Source organism: Ochotona curzoniae, unplaced genomic scaffold (genome assembly GCF_017591425.1).
Source record: "Ochotona curzoniae isolate NIBS_2020 unplaced genomic scaffold, NIBS_Ocur_1.0 contig_3819, whole genome shotgun sequence".
In the NCBI taxonomy this organism is placed as follows: Eukaryota; Metazoa; Chordata; class Mammalia; order Lagomorpha; family Ochotonidae; genus Ochotona; species Ochotona curzoniae.
The window spans coordinates 50,964,840-50,979,371 of NW_024466004.1; the positions used below are offsets into that span (position 1 = coordinate 50,964,840).

The window sequence follows — 14,532 nt, forward strand, 5'->3', positions numbered from 1 at the left end:
ATAATGTTTGAAAAATACCTGGTTTAAAATTTTTGTATAGCTTTTAACATAGGTTTGAAGTTATGACAGTAAAAGCAAACAATATTTTCTATTTAGGATATGGTGTTTTTAAAAAACACATGTTGGAAATAAAAATGCAACATATTCATGGCATATGTATATATATGTGTGTATATATATATGCTTCTTGGAAAAAATGGAATTTTCATCTGCTAAGGTTTTTAGCAAGTGTAATTTTAATATTTCATGTACTAAAATTATGATTTGTAAAGTTATCTTGATTATACTAAGGGAATAATATCTATCAAAAGGTTCTAGAAAAAGCAAACACCCAAACGTATGTAATTGAAAGGCAAAAGAGAAAGAGAGGCAGTTTAAAAGGAGGCAATGGTAACTCTTATTATCTGTATTAACAGTGGCCACATTGATTATTGATCAAAGTCAGCAACTTGGAAATGGACATGTGGCGTACTAATTAACACCCCACATCCTGCATCTGAATGCTAGTTTCAAATCTGTGTTTCTGAGTCAACTTCTTGCTTATGGGCACTTTATGAGATAATAGTTGATAGCTTTAGTATTTGGTTCCTTGTCTGTCCTTGTGAAAGAGCTCATTTGATTTCCTGGTGCGAGACTTCAGTCTTCCCACACTTCTGTTATTACAGGCATCTGGGGAATTAACTAGATGATGGAAGAATATGCATTTCTAATAAAATGAGCATAAACAAATCAGAATAGGCAATTAGCACTATTTCTTAAAAAGATTTATTTATTTAGTTCGAAAGAGTTAGAGAAAGAAAAAGAAGAAAAATGAGAAAGAGAGAGAGAGACTTACTCAGAAATCTGTTCACTGGCTCACTCCCCAGATGGCGACAAGGGTCATTGTTGAGCTGATCCAAAGCCCAGTGAAATGCGTTTCTTCTGGGTCTCCCACATGGGTGCAGAGACCAGGGTTTGGGCCATCCTCTGTTGCTTTTCCAGGCTACAAGTAGGGAGCTGGTTAAGGGAGTGCAGCATAATGGATGCTGGCACAGAAGGCAGAAGATTATAGCCTATTATACCATGCTGATCTTAAGTCACTGTTTTTTCATAGTCTTGCTTTAGAGAAATACAAATAGTTATGAGACTGAGTATATTCCAGCCTTGCCCCTTGCTTCCATTTGAAAATTTCTATTAAAGGTCATATCGCTGTTCCTTCTGTTAGAAATTTATGTAATTTTTCTGTGCCATACAAGAACAGATAAAGTCCATATTCTGGTAAAGATCTTTCATCATGCAGTTTCTGAAATTTCCTTTTAAACACTCTGCAACCAGAACTATTTCTGGTTAGTGAAACAAAACATGAGAACAGGCAGTCATGTTTTCATTGTGTAAGAGAAAGCAAAAGAAGTAAAATATTAGTATGTTAATGAATGTGTACAACATAAAGGGTTTTACATTTTCTCTTGAAATTTTCTTTAGTAAAAGGCGAGATTTATACAATTTGAAGAGAAATCAGAGTAAATTATGCTTCAATACAATAAACTGCTAAATACAAAAATGAAAATAGACACGAGACAGCTCAGTAGTATCCTATAGCCATTTTAAGGTGGATAGAAGTCGGTTGTATATAAACTAAAATTGAAATGTCAATAAAGTAGTCACAGGATATTAAGAACTTGCATTTTCTTTTTTTTTTTTTAAAGATTTATTTTTTAATTATTTTTTCATTGGAAAGGCGGATATACAGAGAGGAGAGACAGAGAGGAAGATCTTCCGTCTGATGATTCACTCCCCAAGTGAGCACAACGGCCGATGCTATGCCAATCCGAAGCCAGGAGCCTCTTCCGGGTCTCCCACGCGGGTGCAGGTTCCCAAAGCTTTGGGCTGTCCTCGACTGCTTTCCCAGGCCACAGACAGGGAGCTGGAAGGGAAGCGGGGCTGCCGGGATTAGAACCGGCGCCCATATGGGATCCTGGGCGTGCAAGGCGAGGACCTTAACCACTTGCGCCACCGCGCCGGGCCCGAACTTAAGTTTTCTAACATATCAGTCACTCAATATCATGTCAAATAACTCCATAATGTTGTAAACTGTTGTTGATGTTATGTTATGGGTTTTAATTGGTCAGAACGATATTCTGCCAGCTCTGCTTTTAGACCAGAGATGGTCTCCCCAAGAAACTGTTGAATTTATCTGGACAATAAGATGCTGCACTCTATGCATGGTACATGTTTGCAATGAAAGAAGCATGAATGAATTAGAACTGTAGTATAGCAACAAGGTGGAGTAATCCACCATGGGGGGAGGGCATGGGGAGGGGTTGGGGGAACCTTACAGCCTATGAAACAATGTCATAAAATGAAATGCAATAAAAAGATTGTATATATAAAAAAGAAAGTTTCAGTGTTCCTGAGAGGGTTTAGACATTAGTGAAAAGTTTAGCAGTGGTGAAGTTAAAAAACGTGATATACATTTCAGCAGATTTTATTAGTGCAGACAAGAGTAATATACAGTGTGAACATAGACTATGGCTGAAAAAAATAAAGGGGTTTTTGATTTTCCTCATTTATTAGGTTGCATTAAGTGGTGATACAAAAATGAATTACGTACCTGTGAAGCATAAAAAAGTTACAGGGAGAAGGCACAGAAATATGACTTACGACTGTAAAAAATCAGAACAAAGTATGAGATTGCAATCTTTCACAAATGAAGGAACTAAAGATTAGAAAAAGTAAGTCTTTTGGCATAAGATTATTTGCTCAATAGCAGTCACCCTTTTGGTAATCAATACAAAAGAGTAACATTTGCCTTTATACCTACATCCAAATTTGCCAGTAACCTGTGTGTACTCAGGATCTTTTTGTTTTGTTTTTCTTTCCTTCTTTACCCTTCCTTCTTTCCTTCCTTCCTCTTTCTTTCGCTTTCTTCATTCCTTCTTCTCTCTTTCTTTCTTTCCTTACTATCTTCTTCTCTCCTTTCTCTCTTTCTTTCTTTCTTTCTTTCTTTCTTTCTTTCTTTCTTTCTTTCTTTCTTTCTTTCTTTCTTTCTTTCTTTCTTTCTCTTTCTTTCTCCTTTTTCTTTCTTTCTTTCTCTTCCTTTCTTCCCTCCTCCCTCTTTCCTTCATGACTTTCTTCCTTCCCTCTCTCCCTCCCTCTCTCTCTCCCTTCCTTCTTTCCACACGCTTGTGGCATTCTGTACACTCCACACTTTATAGAAAGCAAGTCTTTGTGTTGTGCTTTCCTTCGTTTGAAAACCTGAGCTGCTGCCTTGAACAGCATAAAAGCTGTTCCCTCGTTTAGGTTAGCAGTGAGAAGGATTGAAGCATTATACTTTCTAAACCAGATCCTTTCTTTGGAATGTGTCCATCTTGAAGAGATTACCAGCCTTCTGGTGTGGTCATTGTCTAACACCTGCCTATGCACCATGTGCCAGGAACTGTGCAGACTGCTTTAATGTGTTATCTCTTGCAGCCTGCACAGTCTACACAGCTGCCGGCAAAGCACTCTGTTTCACAGTAGTATAAAGAGCCGGCAGCAGAGAATGTGTAAGAGCAGCTGCAATGTCACAGGGAGAATTGTCTCTGACAATTGGCTCCTGACTGTTCCTGTGGGCCTTTCTTCAACAGCCCCTTATTTTAGTTAGCAGCCACGGTGCACCTGCTCTGTGTCGGGCAGATTGCTGGATACCACGTCTCAGCTGAATGAATGAACACTAGCCTGCCTTGCCATGTGTGACAGCCCACCTGCTTAGAGAGGTAGATGCTTCTCTTACGTACATGGCTATTGCTGACTGCTCTGCCAGGGGACCTCTCATGGGCACAGCCCACCCCTCTTGTCTACCCCCTGATCAACATTTCTGGTTTCTTTTCTCCTAGAACTATCTCATCTTAAACAAATCTTTCCAAATAGAAAGATATATGACAGATCATCATTGTTCATTTCAAACTATAAAACAAGGAAACAAACAAAAGGGGATTTTAGAAACTGTCTGTTTGTTTTAGTCAAAATACCAAGTCAATGAAAGATCCAGAATTCATGAACTTGTACTCTATTTATTAGACCATGCAGTTCTTTTTGCTATTGTCTGTATCTCAGATGGGAATTGAGAAGTGAGCAAAATCTGAGTCGTAGGCGTTCCAGAATGGTTCTGCCACCTGCCAGCTAACATTCAGTTCTCAAAGGGGACCTGCCTGCACTTATTTAATGGAAAGATAAATGTGTTCATGGAACTGTTACTATAAATTCATTTAGAAATGGGACAGAGGCTGCACTCACATTCCTCCCAGGTATGAGCTGCTGGCAGATTTGGTTCACTGGACCTCTGGGAGAGAAAGCATTCTAGCTAGACGACAAAGTGTGATTGTTATTCAGAGCTCCCTAATACCAGGTCCTTTAACTTTTTAAATGAGCTTTTTGGTTGAATTAATCTATTTATTGAAAATGCTTTTATATACGTACTATGGACAAGACTGAAAAATAGTGAAGGATATTACAAAGTAGGCATATTCAACAAAATGTATGTAGTCTAGAAAGGAAAATATAAAATTGAGGAAACAAACAGTTTTATTAAAACTAGAATGTACAAGGGGAAAAGAAGATACAAGCCAGGGATCATTAAGTTGAAAGACTTTGAGATAATACTAGAGTAAAGTAAAATCTTTGGACCACTTTCTCTTAAAAAAATATCCAATCTTATTTTTTAACATCTCTATTGGAATAAAATTAAATGTTACAGACTTACCATATTCAGATCATTTAATTTAAACATGTATTTACTAATACAAATATCACTATAATCAATATATGAACATATATAGTCACTCTTGATGAGTGATTACTTTTATCTGTGAGTTGTTGCCTACTGTATTGGTATCATTGTATCCTAAGTAGGAACTCTAACATGCAAAAACCTTAAGGAAAAAATGTATCATCACACATAGAGTGATGCTTGGTGCAACAGAGAAATAGGTTAGAAAAGAGTATATTCTAAGTTCTCCCAGTGAATTGGTATCTATTAGAATAGTCCTGAGAGCATGTCTAAGACAGTAACCTGGTAATGCCTTTCTGTTGCAAGGAAAATATTTGGATGAATATTTGCACGAGAAATCTTTAGCAGATTTGAAAAATTGTAATTGTATCAATATTCTTTTATGTTGGTGTGGAACTCAGGGTTATTTGCATTTGTTTTCTTTACATTTCACACAGATGAAAGCTATTTTAGCATTTCGGGTAGCTCCTAGAATCTTAGCCTGTGAACCTTACAAATTAGGTGGTCAGCATAATACCAATCAGGAACAAGAAGAATATATGTGGTCAACAACGACATGCCTGATAATTACTGCTCAGTACCATACAGCCTCTGTAAATGAAGTCTGTTTACATATAATTATTGTAACACTATTATTGCTTCTTTTATATATTGTGAAGGGTTTCTCTTATGCACATAAAAAGGTTAAATGATGTTAACTTTCATCATTTGAAAATCATGAGAATATTTGACTTCTTTTATTATTATTGTAAAAGTTTATTTGAAAGGCCGTCTTATGAGAAAGAGGGAGAAAGAAAGAGAAATTTATCTTTCTTCTGCTCTTTTACTTCTCACATGATCAGAATAGCTTGGGCTGGTCCAGGCTAAAATCAGGGGCCTGGAAATCCATGTAGATCTCCTGAGTGGATGACAGAACTTGAACCATCTTCTGCTATTTTCTCAGCAGATTAGCAGGCAGCTGGGATAGAATTGGAACAGTGGGGATCCAAACTGGCATTCATTTGGGATGGTTTTTTTCACAGATAGCTGCTTATCCTGATGTGTTCATTCCAGAGAACAGCTAATTTCTTTGTTTCTTCAGTTACTAAATATGGAAGAGACTTGTTCAGAGCTTAAAGGAAATTCAGACATGGGAATGTTTCAGTTGCATTACAAATATCAACAACTCATCATTCCTGAGGTTACTTAATGTAGATGAAGTAGCACTAGATGACTAAGCCAATTTATTGGTCATAGCTTAGCCGTAGAAATTAATATGTATGCTTCTTCCACCTGCATATCCGTAACAGACGGTTTTCCTGTAAGTAATTCAATTAAGCATATGTTAAACCCAGCAATAAGTTAGATTGTTCATGCACACATATACATGTTTTCACAGGCATTTCATATGATCTTTTCTAGAAACCGATTTAGGAAAAGACCACTGTAGTCTACAGAAATGTGTAGAATCATATTGCACACTTTCAAAGGTTTTCAAAACAAGTTTTGGGCTGGAAGACAGTATTTGTGGGTTAGCTAACATAGTTTGGAAAGAAAAAATCCAGCTCCAACTACATTCTAGTCTGAGGTAAGTTCTTAAGGGTGGCACCAAATATAGTTGCTAGGTGCATGGACTAGCAGTGAAGCATGGAGATCAGCATTTAGCTCTGTCCTATTTAGCTCTGTCCGTGCCTCACTCCTCTTCTCTTCTTTCTTCTGGCTGCACCGTTGGGGAGAACAGGCATTCTAATTTTCTAACAAGTATCATCTATTAAAATTTTAGTTATACTTTAATAAACAGAGAAAATAAGAGAGATTATCTTGTTTCATCGTTGCTTTTGCCTTTGCTGCTTACAGACATCTAAATAGCTGATTCTGAATCATCAAAGTTTACATATGCTAGATTTTATTTGGTTGGTCCAATTATAGCTAATGTTTAAAATTTCTTAAAAAGTAGCTATAAGACACACTCTGTAGGACACCTGGAAGCATAAATACCATGTTCATTCAAACGTAAGAGAATCAATCATATATCTCCCAAAGTTAGTCTTCCCTAACCAGTTATCCCTTTTTTGCCCTTCATATTTTTGCTGTGAATATGGCTTATGAGAAAAGTCATTGATGATCATATGACTAAAATTAGACAAGTTATAGTTTGCTAGAAGCTAGTATATTTTAAAGATTTTATTTTTATTATTTTTTCATTGGAAAGGCGGATATACAGAGAGGAGAGACAGAGAGGAAGATCTTCCGTCCGATGATTCACTCCCCAAGTGAGCGCAACGGGCCGATACTATGCCGATCCGAAGCCAGGAGCCTCTTCCGGGTCTCCCACACGGGTGCAGGTTCCCAAAGCTTTGGGCCGTCCTCGACTGCTTTCCCGGGCCACAAGCAGGGAGCTGGAAGGGAAGCGGGGCTGCCTGGGATTAGAACCGGCGCCCATATGGGATCCCGGGGGTGCAAGGCGAGGACCTTTAACCACTTGCGCCACCGCGCCGGGCCCAAAAGCTAGTATATTTTAACATTTTTATAATGAAACCTTCAGAGAATGACTTAAATTGGGCAAAGCTTCTTCCTCAGCAAGATGCTCATATTAACATCATTTAAAGCATTTAATTCCAGTGTGTTTGGAAAACTTGACATAGTTGTTGGCATAAATATTCCCCATATTTTGATCATAATGTTATATAAGTGACAAGATATTTTCAAGTTGTGTGCGTCTTCCACTTTTCCTCTGTTGTACCTTTCTATCATTCTGTTCCCTGTCCAGAGAAGCCAAGGACAGGGTTTATAGAGTTATTGTGAGATGTTGAAGATTCGGCTAAACCAATGTCTAGTTTCAGGAGTAAGAGATACCCTTAAGCCCAAATGTGAAAGATGCTCTAGGGTCCTTTCCTTTTAAAAAAGCTTTTGTGCAACACATGAATGAAAGGAAATGAAGAAATAGAAAAAGGACTTTTGAGAAGTGCGTTGTGATAACTAAAGTATTACATTTCCTCTTACATTCATGAATGGAGGCTAAAATCATCACTTTTAAATTTGTTTTGGCTTGTAAAGTAATTTTTCTTATCTTACTTGGTGTCAAGGATTTCTTCAAATTACATCAATGTCATAATTACTTCTTGCAATCTAATCTGGATTTTTTTTCCTTTTAGTTCATGTTTCATTTCTTAAATTATATTACTCTGGTCCTTTTTAAATATCTAATTCTGCATTTAGGCTTTACTATAATCATGTGTAGGAAACTTTTATGTCTTCACAGCGATCGGATTTCACTAACAATTACTCATGGCCAATGGTAATCTGAATCTCTGGAGGGAGTGGCAGCTTCCTCCCAGTCAGTGTTTGGGAAAGCTGGTTCACTAATTGACCAATCCTGACCCTTCTTGATAACTTGATTTATACTGAATTATACTTAGCTCAGCTTCCCTTGTACAAAACAATATTTCAATCCGACAATCTTCACTTGGTAGAAACATCTCTTTGAAATATACTGTGGATGCAGTTACCTACAAGGAAGAACGCTTTATGTTTTTAGGAAGTGCTACTCATCATAATGCAGTTAAACTCTTCTGCTATGCTTATGAGAGTACTTCTAAAACTTTATTGGGCATTACAGTTGAAATATAAGTTTATTTAGTTACCTATTTTTAAAGATCTATTTATTTATTTGAAGGCAGCATTATAGAGAGAGACTGGAAGAGAGAAAGAGATCTTCCAACTTCTGGGTCACTCCCCAGATCATTCCCAATAGCTGCGGCTGAGCCAAGCCGAAGGCATAAGCCAGAATTTCTTCTGGGTTTCCATATGGGTAGAAGGGCCCAAGCATTTGGATATCCTCTGCTACTTTCCCAAGCACATTAACAGAAATGTGAATGATAAGTGGAGCTGCCTGTACTCATGTAGATACCATATGGTGGCAGGCACCACAGGTGGTGTCTTTAACATGCTATACATAAAACAACTAATGTAAAGACAGGATGAAAAAGAGCTCTTATCTGAGGTAAATGTCATGGAGGATAGTATTAGAAATTCAATCTCCTTATTATAAATCAATGTATTTTAAACTGTGTTCTCAAGAAATCATATAGTAAACAAATTTTAAGAATTTGCATTTTCTCTAGCATATATCTTATAGCTTAATGTTATCTGTTTTTTAATAATTACAATTGAAACCACAAATCTTAAATAATTTTTTTATTTAGTGTGTCTTTTGATCTTGAAGTTGAGAAGTTTTACTTTGTTTTTTAGATTTATTTATTTATTATTGCAAAGTCAGAAATTCAGAGAGGAGAGACAGAGAGGAAGATCTTCCATCTGCTGATTCACTCCCCTAGTGACCACAATGGCTGGTGCTGTGCTGAGACTAAGCCAGGATCCTGGAACTTCCTCCAGGTCTCCCATATGGATGCGGGGTCCCAAGGCTTTGGGCCGTCCTCCACTGCCATTTTCCCAGGCCACAAGCAGGGAGCTGGATGGGAAGTGGAGCTGTCAGGGTTAGAACCGGCACCCATATGGGATTCTGGCACAATCAAGGCAAGGACTTTAGCCGCTAGCCCACCGTACCGGGCCCAAAGTTGAGAAGTTTAATGTAGTTATTGTGATGTGATGTGTTAAACCACTACTTGCTATGCCCATATTTCACATCAGATTATGGGTAGTTCTGGCTGCTTCAAGGTGCTGATCCAACTTCCTTCTGATACTCCTAGGAGGGTTACAGAGTATGGCTTAAATAATTGAGTTCCTATCATTTTTTGTGCAACACCTAGATGCGATTTCTGGTTGTTGGTTTCAACCTAACAAAAACTTGATGTGGGACGTTTGAGGCATGAGACAGCTTGCTATCTTGCAAATAAGTAAGCACAATCAGTAACACAAAAATAACTGGTCTACTTTTGATTCCATTCCTTATAATGTACTTGGGAAAGCAGCAGAGTATGGCCCAAGTACATGTACTTCTGCCAACCATGTGGGAGATCCAGTTGAAATTCCAGGCTCCTGAACTGGTCTGATCCATCATCAACCATGACAGTCATTAGGAAAGTAAACCAGTGAATGAATGGTCTGTGTGTGCACATGTGTGTATGTCCCTCTCTGTACATTTATTCTCCAAATACTTAAGCTTGGAAAAATAGGTTGTCTACGTCGATAAGAAGTGAGGAAATATCTTCATGGCAACTAGAAATTTGATTGTGCTATTTTCATTATTTTATTGAAACATAGCTAATTCTCCTTCCTGAGCATAATTATATATCTAACTTTTTCTTGCACACTAGGTTCAACTGAAAAATTTGTAGAAAATAAAGGGGTAGAAAAAAATACAAAATTGAGTCACTAAACTTCCCAATTATTAACTTTGCTATTTTTATTTTGAAATCTCCCCTGAGATGCTGCTGAAAAATTGCCCTTTTTTTTTTTTTGAAATGTGGCCTTTTATTAAGGAGCCTTGTGCACAAATACAAATCTGAGGCTTGTTTTTTTTTTTAATTTTTTTTTATTGTTAATCACATTGTATTATGTGATACAGTTTTGCAGGCACTGGGATTCCCCCTACCCCTCCCACAAACCTACCCCCATGGTGGATTCCTCCACCTTGCTGCATATTCACAGTTGAAGTTCAATTGGGATTCATTCATTGCATGCATATACCTAGCATAGAGTTCAGCATCTTATTGTCCAGATAAGTTCAGCCTTTTCTAGGGGAGACCTTCTCTGGTCTGAAGGTAGAGCTAACAGAGTAAACTCCCTGTCGGTTAAAAGCCCCTACAAAACATCAGCAACAATTTACAATGTTATGAAATTGATTGACATAGTATTGAGTAGACAATATGTTAAAAGTAATGCAAGTTCAATTTTTCACAACAGAAAAATTGCTCTTTATATTTCCTTTAGTATTCTTCTATTCACAGTGATATATTTTTAAGCAATATATAATTTTGACAAATATGTCTTTAGCACCTTCATAACTATTTTGGGGTTCAACCTGTGTAATATATGAAATATAGCTTCTAATTGTAAAATCAGGCCAAAGACAAAGAGAATCTAATTGTCAGGTTTGTAATGTGTGCCTGTGTCAACGCAACTGCTCACATTTTCACTGTGCAAATATTAGAATATGTGGATATAGTCAACTGGTATTATAAAATGAGGGTTATGAAACTGAGTTATATTCCTCAAAGAATTATGAACCATGAAATGGTATTATTGTTATGTTTTATCTTTGCAGTGTGCTCTTTAGCCATTTTCTTTTTGATAACAGTAAAACTCCTTAAGACTGATTTGCATGAAAGCTACTGTGTGTACTTATTTTGTATTGTATTGTGGAAAATGCTATAATCTACAGGGTTCCTATTCATTTTGGAATTCATTTCACAGCTCACTAATTGTGTGAATGGGAAGAGGAAATATATACTTTTATTCTAATGAGTGCCAAGCAGATGGCCCCGGTACATTGTTACCAGCACATGTTAGAGTGGTCCTCTTCTGTAGGTAGTGAGCCTGGAATCTATCTATCAAACACAATGTTAGGGACAATTTAACATAGAACTTGACACTGACTGAGCCTTTGGTTTTGCTATGACTTATAAACATTTTATTTTCATCATCAAGCTCTAACGTGATTGGTCACTTGAGCAGGTGCAAACACAATAGAATTCATACTCATTTTACGGAAGAAGCCAAAGGAACTGTTATTCATATGGAAATTTGGGAGAAAGAAAACAGCACAAGGGATTAAGCTTAGCTTCTTGAAAAGGGATTATTAGATATATTGAGATTCAAAAGTGTAGCATGATTTCTGAAATTGAATCTTTAGAAAATTCAGTTGAAGATCAGGGTTTTTATCTTTAAGCTTTTTAAGTGGATACTCTTTAAATCTTTTTTTTTCCTGTTTCTTATCAAAGGAAGCTGTTTACCTGCATTCACACAGCACACACCATTAATGTAACCATTTAAAGTGCATTCTGTTCTTTACGTATGTGGGTGCATCTTGAGACAGAGTAAGACAGGAACAGAGAAAGTGACAAAGGGAAACATCTTCACATATTTCCTACCTTCACAGAGTCCAGGCTAGTCAGTAATTGGAGTGTCACTTCAGGAAAGGAAGGCTGGATTGAGTGTTCAGTGAAGCTCAAGTGAGAATTTGATCACCAATATCTTATTTCAGAGACCCAGAACACGGTGAAGATAATGTTTTTCTTCCATGTAAAAAGATAACTGGATATGTGCACGTGTTTTTCTTACCCCTTCCTTCCCTCCACTTCCAAAGTGCCTGTGGCAACATTCAGCTGTTATAGGGATTTAGTGTTTCTTTTGCCTTCATCTTGCAGACCGATGCTGCCCTGATGTATGACGCTGTGCACGTGGTTTCTGTGGCTGTTCAACAGTTTCCACAGATGACTGTCAGTTCCTTGCAGTGTAATCGACACAAACCCTGGCGCTTCGGGACCCGCTTCATGAGTCTCATTAAAGAGGTACTTCAGGAGAATGCACTCCACCTTATCCTTTAATCTGAGTGAAGTGATTTTATTACAGTGTTTCTAACAGTATATCTGTAATTTTTACCTTTTAAATTAATCTTTTCATCTTCTATATGAACAAGACAAATTTTTTTTTCAATCATGTGAAATGCAAGGGAGATTACATTTTAAATAAATGAAACATCCATGAAAATATGTGTAATGAAATAAATAAGTGAAAACTGTAGACATTGAAAAATTTTTTTTAAGTTTTATTTATGATATTTTTACTTCTTACATTCTTGATTCAAATCCCTTCTCATCCCACCCAGAGATCTGTATAAAAAAAAACATTTAAAAATAACGAATTTAACCTTTCCAAAAGAACTAATAAAAAGTGTTCATTACCTAAAAATTAGTAGTTATGACAATAAGTAAACATTAAAAAATAAAGTATTCATATTGTAGGCAGAAAACTATGAAATACATCTTTAAAAGTGAATCTCACTTGCTTTGTTAAAATTAGTTAATTTGTGATGGTTATACTGTTTAGATCTGTTGCTCCTAAATATAGTATCTACTTCCTTTCAACATTATAATGGTCACCATAAAACCAAATATGTGGGGCTGGCTTTGTGGGACAGTGAGTTAAACCACCGCCTGGGATGCCCATATTCCATGTGAAGACTGAAAGGAATCCTGGCTGCTCCACCTCTGTCCCATTCCCTTGTAATGAGATTAGAAAGCTGAATAGATGTCCTGAGTCTCTGGGTCTCTAACCCCTACATGGTAAATCCAGTGGAAGTTCTAGGTGCTTGGCTTTGCTGTTCCCCAGTCCCAGCCATTTATGATCCTCTGGGGAATGAACCAGCAACCGGGGCATTCTCTCTCCCTGGCACTTCTCTATGTGTCTCTTCCAGGCATCCACCTAACTCTGACTTTCAAATAGCAAATAAAAATATCAATCAGTTAATCAATAGATTTTGAAAATAATAGAGCCATGTGAATATATAAAAAAATACTATATTTCTGACTGTTTCTGTTATAAACCAAGCATGCACATAGTGAGAAAAAAGAGGAACTTCTTTAAAGATCATATATACATATATATGTGTTTGTACACCTTGCAAATGTGTAAATGTATGTGTGTTTTCCTTCTATTATCCTTATAATGGAAGGAAAGTGTAAACACAGGATACCTTAATGAGTAAAAGTTTATTGGGCTTTAATCTTTGCTGTAACAGCAGCTTTAAAAGCAGTAGCTGAACGACATTCCCCATTGTCATGTAGCTCAGCAAATTCACAGTTCAGTGTTTCGTTTTTGAGGAACAACAGGAGAAATGTCTGTTTGATCTCAGTGCCAGGAAACATTGTTTCTCTGAGCAGCTGACAGGATTTAAGCAATGGACTTTGTTCACTGTGTTTCCATATTTTTTTCTTTATCTTGGTTGCCAGGAATTTCAAAATCGAATTTGTGATATAATTTTATTAGTTATATTATTTCCTGTCATGCATTTTATTCATACTATGTCTATCATAGAGAAATTTTAATATTTTGTATTCTGTATCTTCCACTCCTGTTTATTGATCACTTTGTTGAGTTTCATGATGTCACATATTATTGTTCACCAAATGTACTTTCATTGTCAAAAGTCGGGTAAAAAATAATTATCCTCTTTCTTAGTAAATCCGTATTTACCATTAATGAGGCTATATTGCAATGTTCATGTTGATTTATAAATATACTTTTTTTCTATTTCATTGATAATGCATTAGTCTAAAAATATTTTGGAAATCCTACAACTAAGAAACACATTAAATCCAAGAAAATTAGTAGCAATAATATTCCGTTGTAATTATTAGTGAATTTTTATTCCTCCTGTAGGGCTTCAGTATTTTTTTTTGTTATTTCAAACATATAATTTTGAATATGTATTATTTCAAATTGTACGTATGTGTAACATTGTAAACAAAATGGTCCACATATTTGCTTGTCTGTGAATCCTAAACGTATAATGAGGCTTGATTATTATGTCCCGCCTCCTCTAATATGGACAGGTTTTTCTGTAGGCAATGGAACTTGATATCATGTAATTAAAATACATTTTCCAAGTCTTACTTAGGGGAAGGTAAAGAATTAAGCTAATTATTCAGAGGGGAAAATATGTAATTGAGAAAGATTAACCTTGGTTATCCTGTATTCAGTTTCCTTCATTATAAAAACTAACTTTAATGTCATACTATTATGAATTTAGGCATGGTATTTTCCAATATAATCCTTTCTGTGATCCCTGGTGAGATATTCATTATCTAACATACCATCATAAATGACTAAATTCTTATTTTGCC

The 14,532-nt window shown here is 36.5% G+C and overlaps 1 protein-coding gene across 3 annotated transcripts in view; it reads left to right on the forward strand.

Moving 5' to 3' along the window:
• GRIK2 (glutamate ionotropic receptor kainate type subunit 2) overlaps positions 1 to 14,532 on the forward strand; it is a 577,027-nt gene that overhangs the window by 328,217 nt on the left and 234,278 nt on the right. For all 3 annotated transcript variants that reach the window (XM_040983826.1, XM_040983827.1, XM_040983829.1), the window contains exon 7: positions 12,055 to 12,198. In XM_040983826.1, the coding sequence (XP_040839760.1) occupies positions 12,055 to 12,198 (144 nt within the window). The remainder of the gene's footprint in view (positions 1 to 12,054; positions 12,199 to 14,532) is intronic.